This window comes from Hemibagrus wyckioides, linkage group LG13 (genome assembly GCF_019097595.1).
Source record: "Hemibagrus wyckioides isolate EC202008001 linkage group LG13, SWU_Hwy_1.0, whole genome shotgun sequence".
In the NCBI taxonomy this organism is placed as follows: Eukaryota; Metazoa; Chordata; class Actinopteri; order Siluriformes; family Bagridae; genus Hemibagrus; species Hemibagrus wyckioides.
Window position 1 is genome coordinate 25,042,228 of NC_080722.1, and position 19,424 is coordinate 25,061,651.

The 19,424-nt window shown below is 42.5% G+C and overlaps 1 protein-coding gene across 9 annotated transcripts in view; it reads left to right on the forward strand.

Moving 5' to 3' along the window:
• The window catches only part of plce1 (phospholipase C, epsilon 1), a 76,514-nt gene that overhangs the window by 48,726 nt on the left and 8,364 nt on the right, over positions 1-19,424 (forward strand). For 8 of the 9 annotated variants that reach the window (XR_009206315.1, XR_009206316.1, XR_009206320.1 and 5 more), the window contains 22 exons: positions 4,090-4,235; positions 4,327-4,585; positions 5,680-5,855; positions 7,354-7,993; positions 8,478-8,648; positions 8,727-8,844; positions 9,872-10,046; positions 11,055-11,177; positions 11,265-11,401; positions 11,862-12,100; positions 12,374-12,435; positions 12,571-12,736; positions 14,316-14,423; positions 14,510-14,626; positions 14,724-14,882; positions 15,558-15,687; positions 15,906-15,947; positions 16,552-16,661; positions 16,747-16,864; positions 17,747-17,878; positions 18,438-18,731; positions 19,118-19,281. Coding sequence is in view for 1 of the 9 variants with exons in the window: in XM_058405922.1 (XP_058261905.1) it covers positions 4,090-4,235; positions 4,327-4,585; positions 5,680-5,855; positions 7,354-7,993; positions 8,478-8,648; positions 8,727-8,844; positions 9,872-10,046; positions 11,055-11,177; positions 11,265-11,401; positions 11,862-12,100; positions 12,374-12,435; positions 12,571-12,736; positions 14,316-14,423; positions 14,510-14,626; positions 14,724-14,882; positions 15,558-15,687; positions 15,906-15,947; positions 16,552-16,661; positions 16,747-16,864; positions 17,747-17,878; positions 18,438-18,731; positions 19,118-19,281 (3,786 nt within the window). In the remaining 8 variants the exon portion in view is untranslated. The remainder of the gene's footprint in view (positions 1-4,089; positions 4,236-4,326; positions 4,586-5,679; positions 5,856-7,353; positions 7,994-8,477; positions 8,649-8,726; positions 8,845-9,871; positions 10,047-11,054; positions 11,178-11,264; positions 11,402-11,861; positions 12,101-12,373; positions 12,436-12,570; positions 12,737-14,315; positions 14,424-14,509; positions 14,627-14,723; positions 14,883-15,557; positions 15,688-15,905; positions 15,948-16,551; positions 16,662-16,746; positions 16,865-17,746; positions 17,879-18,437; positions 18,732-19,117; positions 19,282-19,424) is intronic. The other variant, XR_009206317.1, reaches the window with a different exon arrangement.

Here is a 19,424-nt window from a genome sequence, read left to right on the forward strand (position 1 = left end):
AAAGGGTTCACTATTTTCATTTAAAAGCCACCAACGGACAGAAAAATTATCCTCATTAGCTCAAGCTCACCGGGTGATATGTTTTTGTTAAGGCAACCCCATTTCCTCCATGAGCCTCGGGTCAATCCTTGGAGGTTCTTCATCGTTTAATCTGACATGAAAAAAACTTTTAAACTTTTTAAAAACATCTTATAGAGAAACAGGCCAAGATTTGACTGAGATCATCATACAGTGTGACAAGTAACTTCAATCCCAGCTTTATTTATTTTATATATTAATAATAAGTTCAGTCCATCTTATGAGTTTCTCAGATGTTTTTCACCTCAACTGAAATGTGTTCCATGAGCCAATGCAAACCTTTCTTCATGTCAACATGACATCTCAGGAACAACTACTTGAATGTTTGTAGGATTTATTGGGAATTAATTTGATGGGGTTTAGTGGCTGCATGTTTGACTCATACCTGCAGGGTTGGAGGTTTGAATCCCATCCCAAGGGTTTCGTCCAGGTACTCTGGTTTCCCCCTCCAGTCCAAAGACATGCATTTTTGGCCGATTAGCATCTCTAAATTGTCTCTAGTGTGTGTGAGAGTGTCCATGTCCATGGTGTCCACTGAGTTGTTCCTTTATAGAAAAAAAGAACGCACTGCAGAAGATGGATGGATAGATGGATTGGGAATTATCATTAAAGGGGATTTCGTGATTTTTTTTTGTTTGTTTGTTTGTTTGATTGACAGAAAGGTTTATCCGGACCAAAAAAAAAAGTGTTCATCAGAACCAGGATCCTGTGGCATTTCTACCTTTTTTATTATTTTATTTTATTTTATTTTAAATTATTATAAATTATTTTAAATAAAATTTATTTATTTAAATTTACATTTTAATTTATATATATATTTAATTTATTTATTATTTTTATTGTTTCTGCATGTATACTATGGTTTATTTTTTTTTAAAAATCCTTCTAGTTTAGGCCAAATCAGATACCTATAACACAGATTTGAGGATTTAGGATGTCTCTCCACTGCCAGACCTCACAAATCGGTCTAAAACTTGGATGTTTGAATTTGGATGTTTGAACATTTCCTCTGTTCGGAAGGTTTTAATCCTGTGTTGATTTTTATTTATTCAGCATAAATATTACAGCTCAGAGTACGAGCTTGTATCCAGCAGCAGTCCTGCCATGTGCAGGTTCCCATGACTTCCTTTTTCTTGAACACATTTTGTCTCTGAGATCCACAGAGTTATAACAGTAATCTTCTAATCTCCTGCATGGCTTCTGCAACCCTGTGGCAATAACTACAAAGTGAATCCTCGGAGTATTTGTTTAGTCTGCACCGCTCGCTTTAACTGCTTCATATAATGGCTTGTTCGCTAGCTTACTTTCAGACGTGTTTGGATTAAGGAAATTCGATTTGACTAAGTAACTGAGGAAATGGGATATTTGGATATCTGGATTTTAGGCAACTGTTCCTGTTTTTTTTTAATCCAAACATACAGTTAGAAAGATTGGAATGTATTAAAGGTGTTGGCCAAAAAAAGAAAAGAACTGGACACACGAGAAGAAATGAGAGTGACGTTATGTTTGAGTTGTGCGGCTGCATATCAGCTGGGGTGCATTAGAATAAAACCAAAACAGAGGGAAGAAAATGTGTTTTCTTTTCCACCTCGTTGGTGCTGGGATTATAAACTCAATCAGAAAACACGACGAGGTTGTAAGCTTAATGATGATTATTAATCCTGATGAGCTCAAGGTTCCAGAATGATCCATGTGCATCACGACGATTCTGTTTTCCCCTCCAGTAAAAGAAATTATACAGTGAAGTAAGAAGCTTCTTCCTTTTGCTTCAGTCACTAAACTGAGACACTAAACTGTCCCTTTTTTTCTGTAAAACTGTGGTTCTCACTGATGGGATCTCTCAGATCTTTTCATGCAGGACTGTCCTTCTTAAGTTCATGATCAGTTTAATATACACACTAAAACATCAAGGTTCATAGTCAGGATGTCTTGTTCTATGAAGAGGAATATTTCAATTGCACTAAAGGTTCTTTGAAGAGAAAAAAGGTTGTTTAGATTATAAAAATGTTCTTATAGATATGGTTTTCTAAAGAGATGGTGCCAAAAGATATGAATCTTTAAGAAATGGCTTCTTAAAAGATGGTTCCTCAATAGATGGTTCCTCAAGATACAAAACCTCAAGATATGGATCCTTGAGATATGGCTCCTCAAGAGACAAAACCTCAAGAGACGGCTCCTTGAGAGACGGCTTCTCAAGACGAAACCTCGAGAGACAGTTCCTTGAGAGACGGTTCCTCAAGAGACAAAACTTCGAGATACAGCTTCTCAAGAGACGAAAATTTAAAAGACAAAACCTCAAGATACTAAACCTCAAGAGGTCGGCTCCTCAAGAGACGGCTCCTCAATGTACGGAACCTTGAGAGACGGTTCTCCAAGAGACTGTTCCTCAGGATACGGCTCCACAAGAAAAAAAACCAACAAGAGCCGGCTTCTGAAGAGATGAAACCTTGAGATATGGCTCCTCAAGAGACGAAACCTCAAAAGACAAAACCTGAAGAGAAGGTTCATCAAGAGACAAAACCTCAAGAAACAGTCATATGTAACCTCAAGATAAGAGCAGGAGTGTTATCAGAGTCATGTCATGTTGCCTGGCCTTAACCTAACGATTTATAGCCCTATAAGAGATGACCTTGGTGTGTTTCAGTTGAAGAATCCTGAGCACGTCAGGGAGGATTCTCGATTCTCTGGTGTAACTGAAACAATGTGGGTCTATCGGAGGAATGCGCTCGAGGTGATACGAGCTCAGCCAGTCCACGTCCTCCCGGTTTAAACGTCCCCCATCAAATCAAACGGCAGCGACAGAACTGTTTGTGTAACCAGGGAGCTAAAGTAGATGAGCATTTCTTTATAGAGCAAATAAAATATTCATGGGAATGACATGTTTTGGGCAACTGCTAGGTTTTCTGACCCTTTTTGTCTATTCAACAGAATCATTTATTAGTTAGAGATACCTAAACGTCATCTTTTATTGACTTTAGAGTTCCAAGGAATTCTGGTGGAACTTTTGGGGAAACATAGCAACAAATCTGAATCATAAAACCACCAGAAGTTTGTAAGAGCATTAGGTTCTCTCAGCCTCGCTGTGGAATGACGTGAAATGAAACAGAAGACGTTTATTGCGCTTAACGCGTTACCTTCTCTCACCCTGTATGAGAAAGAGATTGAGTAGAACGTTAGCGTCAGCTCTAAGACGAGTCGTCCTTCAGCTCTATGTATTTTTAACCATGGCTTTCAGAACGCTAAATCACTAAATGAATGGCTCTAATTTCCACCCCGGTTTTCTCAGTGGCATTTAATGGAGGAGCTAATATTTCAGCTTCAGTAGGGGAAAAAATAAGCTATGATCCAGTTATTTAAATGTCATTGTCATTAGCTGAAATGAAGGTTAAAGGGGACATTCGCACTTCGGAATGGAGACGAGATTTCATTAAACGTTAAATAAGATGGAATTTGCTCCTTTTTGGTTGTGTCTGTGTTTATTATCGAATGTTTGTCATGCCCCAATCCACTGTGGTGCTTAATATGAAGCCTATATGAATGTAGACACTCAGGACTGTAAGAATTAGCATTTAATATGTCCGGTTTACGCTGTCTGCCACTCCAAGCCGATATCGGGGAAAAACTTCTTCAACTGGGATATGTGAAGAAAAGAATTCCACTCTGCTGTATGTGTGGTGATAATCAAGGCTTCTTGTCCTCTTGCCCCCTTTTTCAGAGGCGGAGGCAGAGGTCATTACGGGTGGGCTAACATCAAAAAGGTATGGTCCATAGGTAATAAAAGGCATTAATGATGGACGTCGAAGGTGTCAACATAGGTGGAGGCAGATATCTCTACATGGGGGGCTGATGAGGAAGTGTCTGTGCTCGACACATTGTTTATTCAATCGAAACAAAGAATTCCTTGGTTTTAAACAAAGGGTATTGCGGTCATAAGACAAAAGACATCATCACAGAATGTGCCAAAAAAAATAAAACAATTAAGAATCAAGTAAGTGTGTTTTGTGTTTGTAGGTCAGTTCGTGGGTGACCTGGCTTATTCTGACTGCTGGCTCAATGGAGGAGAAGAGAGAAGTTTTTTCGCACCTTGTTCACATAGCCAAGTGCTGCTGGAATATGGGCAACTACAATGCAGTGATGGAGTTCTTGGCAGGTCTTAGGTACAGCTAAAAGAATGACCTTGCATGGAAGACCGAGGACACGCTACTCATTGTGATGAAATCTAAAGTTTACCACTTCGTTCTCCTCTAGATCTCGCAAAGTTTTAAAGATGTGGCAGTTCATGGACCAAGCAGACATCGATACCATGCGAGGCCTGAAGGACGCCATGGCCCAGCACGAGTCGTCGTCGGAATACAAGAAGGTGGTGAATCGCGCCCTCAACATCCCTGGCTGTAAAGTAGTGCCGTTCTGTGGAGTGTTCCTCAAGGAGCTTAGTGAGGCTCTGGACGGAGCGGCCAGCTTGATCGGGCTGCGTCCTTCTTTCGACTCTCAAGAGGACTCAATCGAGGTAAGGGCTCATCGGGTTAATGAACGAAATTGAATCTTTCTGCATGAAATTCATCTTGGAACAGACCATAATCATTATAAATCGGTGCTTAATGTTGACATGGCTGACTGCGGTTGACAGATGATTTTTTTTTTTTTTTTTACAACACCTTCATAAAAGCCAGCTTAAAAGCCTTTGGAAATTGATTTAGCTTTAAAACACACGCTCAGTCATTCTAATGGAAGGCTAATCATCCTTCCGCAGGTTCGGGCCATGATCAGAGCAGGCTTGGTGATGGGGGCGGCCGGAGAATGATAGGGTTTCCAGGGTTGTGGGTTTTTAAGTGGTTTTATAGCAAATAGTCTTAATTAAATCTAATTCATCACAGCATATATAGGCAAAGTGTAGGAGCAGACAGTGTGTCTGTGATGGACAAAACCATTCTGTCTGTCTGTAGGTCATATATCTGATATCCAAAAATTGTGTTTCTTTTCCAATGGACACTTTTTTTTTTTTTTTTTTTTTTTTTTTTTTTTGCTAGTTCACATTTTTTTCTGTGGTTTCTGAGAAGGAAATTTTACCTGGTGTACCTGAATCTGGTTCCTTTCAAGGTTTCTTCCTAAGCTTAGTGGTTAAGGTGATGGATAACTGATCAGAAGGTTGTGAGTTTGAATCCCAGGTACACCAAGTTGCCACTGTTGGGCCCCTGAGCAAGGCCCTTAACCCTCAATAGCTCAGTTGTATAAAATGAGATAAAAATGTATATTGCTTTGGATAAGGGTGTCTGCCAAATCCCCTTTTCTGAAGTTTTTTTTTTTTTTTATTCCTCTGTAGCTGTTTTGTGCCAATGTCCACTGCTGATTTGCATATTGAACACAGTTACATCTAGAATCCATTCAGAATGAGCTGCTAGACTTTATGCTGATTCATCCATAAAGACCTGCCTGTTACTATTCCATAGCAGCAAGTGTAGATCAACCGTAATAGCCTCTCGACGTGATTAACGTCATCCTGCTTCACCACAATCGATTGGCCGATCGATGTTAAAACATCAAAACATTTCTGTGGTGGTGATTTTCATACAGGACTTTTTTTTTTTTCCTCCATGTTGCCAGTTTGTGTCCGATTACAACGGGCAGCAGCATTTCCTTCAGCGAGCCGGAGCAGACGGGCTGCACAGCTCGGACAAGGAGGCCACCGTCAGCAACATCCTGCAAACCATCCGGAGCTGCAACCGCAGCCTGGAGGCCGACGAGCCGGAGGACGCCTTCAGAGACAGGAGCAAGCACCAGTGAGTGTCTGCTTTATTGCTCTCAGTTTAAAAGCCGGTGGCTGAAACAGACTAGACATAGGCACTTCCCAGTGTCTTCCCAGTAATGCGTGCCACCAAAAAAGGACATTTGTTTAGATCAGACTCTCCGTTTACTCCATGTGGTTTGTGCGTCTGCTTAGGACGCTTGACATTTCCACATTGCTGACCCAGAACTGATATTAGACACAAAAAAGTTTCTTCTGTCCAAACTAACAAGCATAAAACGAGCAGCAGCAACTATATCATTTTTGTGTAAGATAAGCGTCTTATTCTCCAGGAGAGAGAGAATCCCCCTGTGGTTCGGTCTCTGTTTGTCCTCAGGGCTGCTTGCTCACGTGTCTCCAGGAGGAAGGACTGCACCTTGGTTATTAATGTGGTGTCAGAACGGGGCTCTGGCTGGATTTTGTCATTCCTCGTGTTTGTTGCCTCGTTCCTGATGTTTTGAAATCTCAGGAGAGGGTCTTAATCTTCAGGTGTTGCTCTGAAGTGAGCTTCTGCTCTTCTGTAAACTGTGCTTGATGTCTTTTGGCGCTTCTTTCTAAAGAACGGTTTATCCAATCTTGCAGACATATAAAAAAAAAAAAGCTTCTTCTTTGGAAACGTGGAGCAAGATCCGTTTAGATCGGATTGTCAACTGTTGTTTATTTCTCTCTTCCTTCCTTTTTGTTTCTTTACCCTTTTTTTGTCTGTAAGGAGATCCTCCGAGTCGGGACGTGTCCTGTAAGTCGTGAGTTGTGAGTGGTTTAAAGATTGCGGTGCCTTTTTTATTTCAGTTGCCTGCGACATGATTTTGCTATAAAGGAGAGACAAAAAAAGCATGTTAGAATGCTAACCTTTATTGTGTTGAAATCTCACATTTGGGTTTGGGTGCGTCTCAATTAGTCAGCTCCCTAGTTCAGTACTAGGGTACTAATCAGGGAGTCGGACATTTTAACCCTCTCACACATACACACACATACACACCCTCTCTCTCAGTGCACCACAAAAACTCACTATCACTGCTCACTGTGTTCACTTACAGGAAATGATGTCATTTTATTCTGAAGTCTTTCATCTTGGGGGAAAAAAAGACGGATGAACCGAACTCTCATTCAACTTCATTCACAAATGTAACAAGCTTGTTATCGTTGTTGAAGATCTTATATTACTTACTTTATTATTATATAAAAGATTAGAACGTAGGCAGAATTTGAGTCATCTGTTTTTTAGTGTGTAGTGAGGCAGTCTTTACCGCTGTCTGATTCAAGCCTGATTGTGTTGAGAGAGACACCCTGAATGATCTCCCTTTTTTCCTTAAAAGACTAATTTCCTTTAGAGCAGAAAATGGCATCTTGAAGTGGGCACATAACATGACACGATGTTTTTTTTACCGGTCTTTTGATTCTTGCAACAAATAATCGGTTTCCGTTTTCAATCCAAGTTAGAAAAATATCTGCTTCTTGTCTGGATTATATTTTCTTTTTATCCTCCAACCTAGGTTTCTAGTCGGGGATCTTTCTGATTCTGAAAGCGATTTGAGCGAGCAGCCACGAGAGTCGGACCTGCAGAGCCCGGAGGAACCGGAAGGTGCTTTCAGTCACGGCACGGAGGTGGTGCCTTGGTACGTGCTCTCGCTATCCTCGGACATGCATCGCTTCCTGCTGCAGGGTGCCACCGTCATCCACTACGAGCAGGAGAGCCACCAGACTGCCCGCTGCCTACTGCGCCTGCAGCCGGACAACTGTACCCTGACGTGGATCAAACCCCCGAGCAGCCGGAGCAGGGGCATCGTACCCGATTATCTCCTTCAGGGCCAGACAGTCATGTGCAACCTCGCCGAGGGAGTCCTCGACCTAAGTGCTGTCAAGGCTGTGTTCACGGGTCACCCGGGGATCGATATCAACGTAGTGCGCCTGCAGCACAAACTGTGCGGATTGAATCCCGAGGAAAACGGAGTCACACTGCTTTACGGGCTGCACACCACCGACAACAGGCTGCTGCACTTCGTGGCACCGCGGCACACAGCATCCGTGCTGTACGAAGGCCTGCTGGAGCTGATTTGTGCCATCAGGAAGATGAAGAGGTTCCCGGATCAGAGGTTGCAGTGGCTACGGAGGCAGTATGTCTGCCTCTACCAGGTACATTTACATGCTATAAGTGGGAGTCGAGCGGATGGCAACCTTTTGGATTTGTTTCGAATGCTTACTAGCTGCAGTAGAAATGCGCTGTAATATGCAACATGCTAAACCCTGTCACTAGCCTTCATTCCTTGAGAAATTTTTGGCCAGTGTCTGCAAATTTGCACTAAATTAAAAAAAAAAAAATCGAAATATAAATTACAACATTAAAATTAAAATTTATATTAATTCCCAATAAGTAAGTCAGACAAATTAATGGGTTCAATTTAAAAAAAAATAAAAATGCAGTAAGATTCAAATAAAAAAAAAAAAAATCAATCATCAGAGTCATTGTAGAAAACGATGTTAATTTTTTAGAGCTGGTCCACTTCATATTTTTGCGCTTTTCTTGAGAACCATCAAATTAGTCTATAAACATGTAAATAACAGTTTATAACACTAGGTGTTCTGCTGGAGTTAATCTGTTCCTCCGTTCCTCCTTTAGGAGGATGGTAAATTTGAAGGACCGACTCTGGCTCAGGCCATTGAGCTGTTCGGGGGTCGGCGCTGGAACACGGGCTCAGCTAGCAGGAGCACGGAGAAGACCAGCACTCAGAAGAACAGCCCACTGGGCATCAGCTCCAATGCCAAGAAGAAGAAAAAAGCCCTCGTGAGGGTAAGCGGTGGTAACTGCTTTATTACTGCTTATTGTTCTTGAGTTTCTCAAGCTAATATTTTATTACGTTGTGCTCAGGGGGACAGCGGGGATGGAACAGACGACGAGATGATCTCACGCAAGACCAAAAGCTGTAAGGAAATTCTGAGCAGGAGATCTTCGGATCCATCGGACAGCATGGAGCAGGAGGAGAACGGTGAGGGGGAAAAAATTGAATTTTATCAGCTTAATTGTTTAGAAGTGAAGTCGCCAGGGGAAAAAACGTGTCTGATACTTTTGAGGCAAGTTAAAAGAAACTTTTCTGCCTGTAATATAACTTTCAGCATAAATGCATAAAATCGAATCAATCGATTCTTTGAACTGAAGTGCTTCAGTTAATTTGAACCATCAGAATGAGGAAAAATAAAAATGTGATCCCAGGGATTTTCACACACTGGTTGTTAGTGGCAGATTTGAGTATTTCAGAAACTGCTGATCTCCTGGGATTTTCACAGAACACACAACGGTCTGAAAGAGTTTACAGATTGATGCCATGTTGATGATGGAGGTCAGAGGAGAATAGCCAGATGACCTGATGGTATCTCGAATAACTACTCTATACAACCGTGGTGAGCTGAAAATCAAATCAGAACATACAACACATCAAGACTTAGGGTGGATGTGCTAGAACAGCTACAAACACCAGACCAGGAAGCTGCAGAGGATATAGTGGCTGGTTAAAGCTTTGCAGATTTGGGATTTTATGGATTAGATGTTAAATGAATTGGACATGAAATCACTCGTTTAGACGAATGTTAGACGATCAGGATGTTGATGTCAGTGGGGTTTTTTAAAAAAAATCCAGGCCACCAGACATGGTCAGATGTGTCGCATGTGTCCTCTCTACTTATTTGTTATTGGGTACTAGGTTTCATTTAATGCCTCCAGGTTTAGTCAGAAAGTGTTCTTTAACAACAAAAAGCCCTAAAAAGGAAGTTCTTTAAGACCTTTTTCTTCTTGCATCATTCTGCTCACTGCTTGGTGTTGAGAAAAGCTAGAATGATGAGAAAGATTGAAACCTTTTCTAGGTTGAAATGATTTGTCTAGGGATAAATAGAAACTTAAATTGAAACTATCATTTTTTATATGTTTCTATAATTCTCTATTAAACTGCTTTGAGACAATGTTCATTGTTAAAAGTGTTTTATAAATAAATAAATAATGTCTTGTCTCCTTGTCTGTAGACGACTCCAGCCCCTTTGGAACCCCTGGATCCTCCTTCTCAAGTAGCACCAAAACCCAGTCTCCTGGAACTTCCTCCTATTCCTCCCCCTCATGCTCGTCCTCAGTGAATAGCTCCACCCCCGTCCGGCCGCACTCCTCCCCCGTCCTGCCCTGCACCTCCAAAGGCCAACCCGGGTAAGACTGCTCTTGTTACTGAGGACATTATAAAGTGCAGCGGGAAAAAAGAAAGCTTGCGTCCTCAGTTTCAAACCATTTAAACTTCTAGAGCTTCATGTGTTGAAATCCACATTTCTGGAAATAAATGTTTTTTATATCGATGATTTTATTGAATCGATATTAAAACACTGTGTGCTGTGTCTTTACCGGGTAAACTCGACTTCCGACTGGATTCGGATTCAGTTTTCTGTCAATAAATCCTTTAGATATTAAAGTGACTCTGAGATCTGCTCGTGATGTTCAGTTAGAGATGTCAAGTGCAGGATTTATCATGGGAGAGACATTTTATTACAGACAGCAGTCTGGGAAATTAACAGCATGTGTACGACTAAACCGAATATTTTTTAGAGAGCGTTTTTCATCAGATTATGTTTCAAGATGTCTCCAGGCTTTTTTTTTAGTATTGTTTCAGCCAAAACTGTATGGGGAAAAAGCTGCAAAATTGAAGATTTGTGAATTTTGGGGGGAAATGACTTGATTTGTTAAAATTGTAAGCATTTATGTATATAGCATTAGATTTAGCATAGATTATTTTTGAGAAATCAACAGCTAGCAAATGGAGATTCCACCAGATTTCCTCCAGAACTTTTCTTTGTGATGGTTGCAGCCAAAAATTTTGATTTTCTAAATTTGTGAGTTGTTTGTGCTTTATTTGTGTGGAAAATTACTCCAATTGGCAAAACATCCAGCACAGGATTGGCTGAAAGTTTGTTGTGAGGATGTCACATGACATGTTTTGGTGCAAATCTCAAATCATAAAATCCTGGATGCTTCGTTGTTTAGCGTTTTCTTGTTTACACTTGATATATTTGGAGCAATGTTACTTTAAAAACCCACGACAAAATTTTCGGAGAGCGATAAATCATGTCTTTAACAGTTAATTAGAGAACTTGATAAAGGAATTATTTTTGTTTTTTATTTGCATTATTTTTTGACACGCTCACTGTTCGAGCTTTCTGTCCTCAGACAATGGAGCAGCAGAAGTTGGCACGGCCGAGGAAAAGGCTGCTTCCGTGGTTTCCAGAACCTCATGATCTCAGACAGCATCATGAGTTTTGTGGAGTTTGTGGAGCTCTTTAAATCATTCAGGTGGTGCACCTTTTTCCTGTATGAACCGAGCGCTCTACGTCTTCTAAACCTGTTCACGGTTTTATCTTGTACGTCTCTGGTTTGCAGTATACGCAGTCGGAAGGATATAAAGGAGCTGTTTGACACATACGCCGTTCCCTGCACTCGCTCCGGCCCGGATTCGGTGCCTCTCTACACCACGCTCAGAATCGATGACAAAATCACGGGGCTTCAGCCTGACCTGGGTGTGTACTGTTATAGATCTGCTTAAAAAAAACAAAACATGCACCACTGTTGATTCTTGCTCATGAAGAACAAATTTAACATTTATAAACTAAATCCGGAATTTTTTTCTGTAAAGCTGCTTTGTGTCGAAATCAATTCTAAAACTTGCTATACAAATAGAATTGAATTCACATTCGTTTGCTTTTCCGAGTGCCAAAAATAAACCGAATGGAAGATAGAAGTGAAGAGCTGAGCATTAAAGATTTTACTCAGAGACTCAGCAGAGGTTTTACTCCAGTCTTAAAATTTAAACCTGGAACCTTTTGGAACCTTTTCGACTTTTAACCGAATTACACTTTAATATACATCAGAAAAAATCTGATTTTCTGTCAAAAAAAAGCCGCCCTGATTCCTCAGCATGTTCTGATAGTGTTATAGGTCTTTGACTCTGCCTCTACTGAGACCGATCCCTTCCTTTAGACCTGCTGACCCGCAACGGCTCAGACCTCGGCCTGTTCATCCGCACGCGCCAGCAGATGTCCGAAAACCAGAAGCAGATTTCCGACGCCATTGCAGCTGCCAGCATCGTGACCAACGGCACGGGCGTGGAACACTCCTCACTGGGAGTGCTGGGCCTGGCCATCCCACAGCTCAATGACTTCCTGGTGAACTGCCAGCGTGAGCACCTGACCTATGATGAGATCCTGACCATCATCCAGGTGAGCACTGTTATGAGGTCATAAAATTCTGTATTCAAACCAACTGGTTGAAAGGTTTTATATTAACACACAAACACACTTGCATAAAAGTTCTGAGCTTCAGAGCTGGAATCGTCCATGCCGGATAAAGTACTTAAGCGCTAGTCTGTTTAATGGCTTGCTCTTCACAGAGGAAAGGTGATTGATTGGCAGTTAGAGACTAATCACTAGGGAATACCAAACGCTTGAACACTGATGTAATTACACGTGTAATTTCTTTCCATTTAACTGTAGAAATTCGAGCCTTCCTCCAGCATGCGCCAGATGGGCTGGATGTCCTTTGAGGGCTTTGCCAGGTTTGTGACTCACTTGAAACTGCAGATTTACTTTTTTCTCAAACCAGAACTGAAATAATTAATGCTTCAAAGGTTGCAGAAACCAAACACCATTAATAACGATAAAGAAACAAAAGAGACATCTCATTTCTTAAGGTTCCTCATGGACAAGGACAACTTCGCCTCCAGAAACGAAGAGTCTCAAGTGAACTCGGATGAGCTGCAGTACCCGCTTTCATACTACTACATCGAATCGTCACACAACACCTACCTCACTGGCCACCAGCTGAAAGGGGAGTCGTCCGTGGAGCTGTACAGTCAGGTCAGAGTCCGAAATGGACGATTATGAACCTCAGGACTTCTCGAAACTTGTAGAACATTATATAGAACATATTTCGTCAACACATACAATGATCAGGTTCTGAGCCAGCGTCATGTAAAACAATGTGAAATACACTGTATGGGCAAAAGTTTGTGCACCCCTGACCATCACACAAGGTCTTCTATACTCTTATACTGAAGGTTTTTTTAATGTAGGTTTAGTTTTCCTTCACTGGAGCTCTGAGACTCCAGATATGTGTTCCAGCATGACAATGCACCTGTGCACAAAGCACACAGCTCCATAAAGACATGGTTCGCCAAATTTGGTCCGTAAAACTTGAGTGTCCTGCACAGAGCCCTGACTCTGACTCAGCCCCACTGAACACCTTTGGGATGAACAGGGACACCAACTGACCCCCAGACCTCCTCGCTCATACATCAGTATCTGATCTCGCTAATGCTCTTGTAGCTGAATGATCACTAATCCAACATCTAGTGGAAAGCCTTCAGAGGACAAAGACTGAGCTAAGAGCACACATGGGTGCACAAACATTTGGCTATTTATTATAGCAGTCATTGTATTTCACGTGACATCACGCTGAATAACTGCTGCCATTTAGGAACCAGACAAGGTACAGCCATGTTATTGTCTGTGTGTTTAATTAAGAACAATTAGGAAGGTTTATTTATGCTGGAAATAAAAATAATGCATTACAGTCCATTCCTGATGGAACTCCTTTAGCCACATGGATGGACAAGAACATCTCATAGGCTTCTCTGCTCGTCAGTGCAGAACAAAAGTGTTACAGAAAACTCCAGTCAGTTCTTGAGGAAAGCACATGAGAAACAGATGTTTTTCACCTCTGGTTACGTTTGCATTGTGCAGACGTTTTCATACGCTGCACATAAAAGAGTGATTTGAATCCATAATTTATCACTTTTTATACAACTGAGCAATTGAGGGTAAAGGTCCTTGCCCAAGGGCCCAGCAGTGGCAGCTTAGTGGACCTGGGATTTTCACTTTAACCACTAAGCTACTACATGCCTAGAGTGAAGTACAGCACAACGTTCTTAGGTTAGGTTAAGAAGTTGGGGTCAGCACTCTGAAGCAGAAAAGTCTTAAGGGCCTTGCTCAATGGCCCAATAGTGGCAGCTAAGTGGTTTAGCTTGTAACCCTGACCTTCTGATCAGTAACCCAGAGCCTTAACCAGCACTGCCCTAACCACTGTCCACCCAACCGTATTCTAGTGGTTAGAGTCTACGGCTACAGAGCCCAAGGGCCCAGTGTAATGCCAGGTTGAATGCATAAGCCATGCTCTGTTATTGGGGGGCAATGGTGGTTCAAATGGTGGGGCAGTGGTAGTTCAAATAGTGAAGGCTCTGGGTTGTTGATTGGAGGATCAGAGTTCAAGCCCCAGAACCACCAAGCTCCACTGTTGGGCAGTTGAGTAAGGCCCTCTCTGCTTCAGGGGCTCTGCATCATAGCTCAATGTCCATATGGCTAATACTCAAAATCTAGCACTAAATATCTCCTGCTTTTCTAGATAATATACTCGGTGTATATAATGCGTACTTTGCAGGTGCTGTTGCAGGGATGCCGGAGCGTGGAGCTGGACTGCTGGGACGGCGATGACGGCATGCCAGTTATTTACCACGGGCACACGCTAACCACCAAAATCCCCTTCAAGGTGTGTTTTTAGAGAGCTGCCAGCTGCTCCTGGTTCTTGAAGCTCTCACAATCTTTTTAATATTGATTCTGTTTTTGTTTCTAAAGGATGTGGTGGAAGCCATCAACCGCTCTGCGTTCGTGAACTCCGAGATGCCCGTGATCCTGTCCATCGAGAACCACTGCTCTCTGCCTCAGCAGCGCAAAATGGCCGAGATCTTCAAGGTACATCGTGTTTCACCCCTCTGTTTTTTTTTTTTTTATCCGATTGTAAAATTCTCACGGCGTGATGTGACGTTCCTCGTCTGTGTCTCGTTCGAAGATGGTGTTCGGAGACAAGCTGGTAACCAAGTTTCTGTTTGAGAGTGATTTCTCGGACGACCCACTGCTCCCTTCACCGTGGCAGCTAAGGGGCAAGATCTTACTCAAGAACAAGAAACTGAAGGCACATCAGGCCCCTGTGGACATTCTGAAGCAGAAGGTAGATAGATGTTCACTGGTCAAAGTGTGATGGTTATTGAGAATGTGTGAGAGATGAGACATAACTATTAAATTAATAAAGGAAGTAGTGTAAAGAAACAGGATATGATAAATAGATATGATAAATAATTGAAACAATAAAATAATTCAGTATGTATATGAGAGTACTGTATAACTGTGTGTGCGTGTATGAGTGAATATGTGTATGTATGTGTGTATAATATGTATTATATATATATATATATATATATAATGTATGTGTGTGTGTGTGTGTGTGTGTGTTTATCTACATATCTGTGTGTGTGACTCAGTGGAGTAAGAGGTACTGGTTATTGTGGAATCTGATTGCTGAGGATAAAAGAGCTTCCCATAATTTTTTGGGGAAAAAAATCTTTTCTTCCAGCAATATTTTACTGTCTACTTTAAGAATTTAAAACATTGTGCAAGTGTTAATCCTGAGGCTGCTCTCTGACCTCGTTTTGTCTTCTTCCTGTAAATACCACGCTGTATCGGAAGCCCTCGGTCTGAATAATGACCTTTAAAGACATCATGCAATCGAAGCTCATCATTTAACACGCTCTGTCTTATCGGGAAGTCGGGTTTGAGCTTGAATCCTTATGGAATACGCCACTGAGCTCAATAAAGACGAACAGATTGGATTTTCGTTATTTTTCAGGCCCTCCAGCTAGCGCACATGCAAGCGCAGGCCAATAACTGCACGGTTGCCGCCGCTTCTCTTGGCAACAACGAAGAGGAAGAAGAGGAGGAAGATGAGTATGATTACGACTACGAGTCCCTGTCCGACGGTAGGTTTGATTTTACACTTTCATTTTTAGCAGTCGGTTCTGACAGGTCCGTTTAGAATTTCCTGACCCTTTCCTTTTTCCCTTTGGTCTTTTTCCTTTGTGCTACATAGAAACACGTCTTTATACCGAAGCATGTGGAGTTTTATCTTAATCGTCTTCCTTCCTGCCTTCCTTTTGTCTCCCTTGCCCTTTTTCTTTTCATCTCTCCCCTCTCATAGCTGATGTCCTCAATGCTTCCACTGCCTCTTATAGCCTGGAAGGTAAACCCTTTGTGTGTGTGTGTGTATGTGTGTGCCCTGTTTAGCACAGGTGAAGGAATATACAAGCTGGTGTGTTTGCTTTAAAAGGCTAAAAAGCAGTGTTGTGACTAAAGCTCAAACTGCTGGTGTGGTCTGCAAACATTACCCCCCCCCCCATGCTCTGCCCCCTTCCCCTACCCCTTCCCTGTCCTTTCTGTCCACACTCTTTTGAAAGCGATGTGACCTTGCTAGCGGCACTGGCTCATCGGAGAATAAAAACAAAGCCATCTGGTTTCTCAGGCCCCGCCGTGCTCCTTCTCCGAAAAAGAGACGAGGGATTCTTTCCTTTCGCTTTGCCCATTCCCACCCGACACACCCCCAGGGACCCAGCCCAGCATGCGATCCAATCACAATCAGAAAACTTTCAAGCAAACCTTTTTCTTTTCTTTTCTTTTCTTTTTTTTTTTTAAATGTTTGTGTGTTGTATCTGCCTCACCGGGCGTCGTTATTGCTTTGAACTCTGATGTGAAGGGAAATGTGTGCTTCCGCTTTGTGTGTCTGTGTGAGCACCTGTGTGACGCACAACACAACACCAACACATTAATTCTCCCATGTTCATGTGCAGATAACATCCTGGATGACAAACCCGAGGGGAAATCTTCAACCGAAAAGCTGCAGTACGAGTCCAATGATGAGATGCCCAAGAGGATAAAGAAAGCAGGGAGTAAAGGAAAGGTGGGTGCTCTCTCTCTCTCTCTCTCTGTCTCTGGTGTACAGGATGCCATACAATCTTTATTCTTTTCTTCTTTACTCTGTGCAGATGTTTGACATGGAGCTGGGGGAGGAGTTTTATCTGCCACAGAACGAGAAAGAAAGCAGGCAGATTGCACAGGAACTCTCGGACCTCGTCATCTACTGCCAAGCAATCAAATTCCCAGGTGATTAGTCATTATGTGAATATAACACTCTCCCAGTCTCACTCAGTTCCTACCAGAAATGAACACAATAGCATAAAAAACTCCACGATATTCGTTATCAAAACACAAATTCAGCCAGATTCCTCTTCCATTCATGTGCGTCAAACACTGGTAGGAATCCTGTGCTGGAAAAACTTCACCAAGTTGAGTAGTTTTCGATGAAAAAGCACGGAAAAAACTGTCATCACACATTTTTTTTAAAAAAAGGCAGAAAAATCAAAATCACAAAAAAAACTAAGAAAAAATGACCGCTGTAATTTAGTAAAAATACAATCTGAACCCTTAAATTCTTAAAGATTATCAATACAAAATCACGTTAAATAAAAATAAAATTCCCCAAATTATCAGTGTTGAGATTTATCCGCTTCTGAAGCTCCACCCACAAGCTCTGGAGTCTTTCAGATAGTTTGTTTACTTTTCTGGTCAGAAACTTCAGAATCCTGAACGCTTATTGAAAGCTTTGTCCCTGGTATGGAGACTAAAGTAAAGATATCTTATCTGTTCAACATTAAAAATGACTTCCCACATATCTGTATACATTTCAGACGTTTCCTCTCGTTCATACAAACAGCTAAGCAAAGGCTGTGTAGCGAGTTCTGATCCTGCGCTAGCTGCAGAGCGAGCGGGAAAAGACAGTAGAGTCTCCCATGGCGTTAAATTAGAATCAGGTGCTCAACTTGAATGGAAATATCATCAGTCCCCTGAGCACAGGCTAAACAAACAAGCAGCTCTAATCTGGTGGGAGCCTGAGGAGACCAGTGCCCTCCAGCTCCAACCCTAACGCTCCTGTGTGTGTGTCTCTCTGTGTGTGTGTGTGTGTGTGTGTGTGTGTGTGGGAACCAGGCCTCTCCACCCTCTCCCCATCAGGCTCTAGCAGAGGAAAGGAGCGCAAAAGTCGAAAATCCATCTTTGGCAACACCCCAGTCCGTGGGAGCCCTGGTGAGCCGGTGACGCTGGTGCGCGGCTCGGGGAAAGGTACTGGTGCACTGTGCACGGCTCACACAGGAAACAGAACACCCACTTAGAGCACCCCTGGGAAACGAGCGCTTAACTTTTCCACCCCTTTAAAATCCCCCAAAAGCAAAAAAAAACAGCAGTCCTCTCTCACAGCATGCTTCCAGGAAGTGGCTCTTGGCACGAGTAAACGCGCAGATAGGAATTTCCATTCACTTGATCCCATTTTGGACATCAGCATTCAGACCATTTATGTGCTCAAGAGACTAGAATGCAGTAGCTGTCCACTTGACCTGCGTAGTGCCAGCTCAGCTATGCCACGGGTAGTGCCAAGGATGGTGCTGATATGATTCATAGCTTGTAGGATATGTCAGAGTTCTGCTTTTTCTAGTCGAGATTTTTCCACATGAATTGGAACGAAATCTTTAAATGCTGATTTCTCCCCTATCTCTTTTCAGAACTAGTTTTCAGAGCTCTATATGGCGTGGAAAGGGTTTTCTCCTTTGCTTGATTAAATTTCTCTTTCTCTCTGATCCATTTTTGTCATCACTACCCTGTGCTGCGTCCTGTTTCCTCTCAGCCGGTATGGACGGCACGAGGGCCAGCTGGGAGGAGCAGACGATGTCGGCAACAGGTACGCCGCCTTCCCTGAGCGCCATCATCCGCACACCCAAGTGCTACCACATATCATCGGTGAACGAGAACGCCGCCAAGCGCCTGTGTCGCCGTTACTCCGCCAAGCTGATCGGACACACGGAGCGCCAGCTGCTCCGCACCTACCCTGCGGCCACTCGCATCGACTCCGCCAACCCCAATCCGCTCTGCTTCTGGCTGCACGGCATCCAACTCGTTGCACTCAACTACCAGACTGACGGTGAGTGACCAGCAGCTTTGACCTCTATCATCTATCTTAATCAATGATGGTTGACTGTTTGAATAAAATTTCAGTTTCTTTAACTTGCAATTGGAATATGGAAAATATTATGTTCCTGAGCAAACAGAAATTTCACAAATTCAAGAAAGTCTGCTCTGTAGGTGGGAGGCGTGACGTTATTCACTCCCTCACTGCAGCATAAGTGTGTGGAAGCTCTGGTATATGGAAGAGGGCAGATTGCACTTTCCTCTGAATTATTTGGCTGTGGTTGATTTGTGTGTCTCAGATGAAGCATGTGCTAGACTATGCCTGAGCTAAGCTAGGAGGAATTGGAAAATTAGGAGAAAAATTTGTAAATGGAAAAATTTGTTCTTGTGCACATGCAGATCTGCCCATGCAGCTGAACGCTGCTCTGTTCGAGGTGAACGGTCACTGTGGCTTTGTCCTGAAGCCTCCTGTGTTATGGGATCGTACCTGCCATCTGTACCAGCAGTTCAGCCCACTGGAGCGAGACCTGGAGCACATGAGCCCTACTTCCTACACGATTACTGTAAGAACATACGTCTTGCTATCTATCTGACCTTCCACTAATGATTAATATGTCTACAAATAACTCTAACCCTAACCTTGACATCAGTAACCTCAGTAAAAAAATATTAAATCTCCAAGATATTACAGTGAATTTGGGTCCCC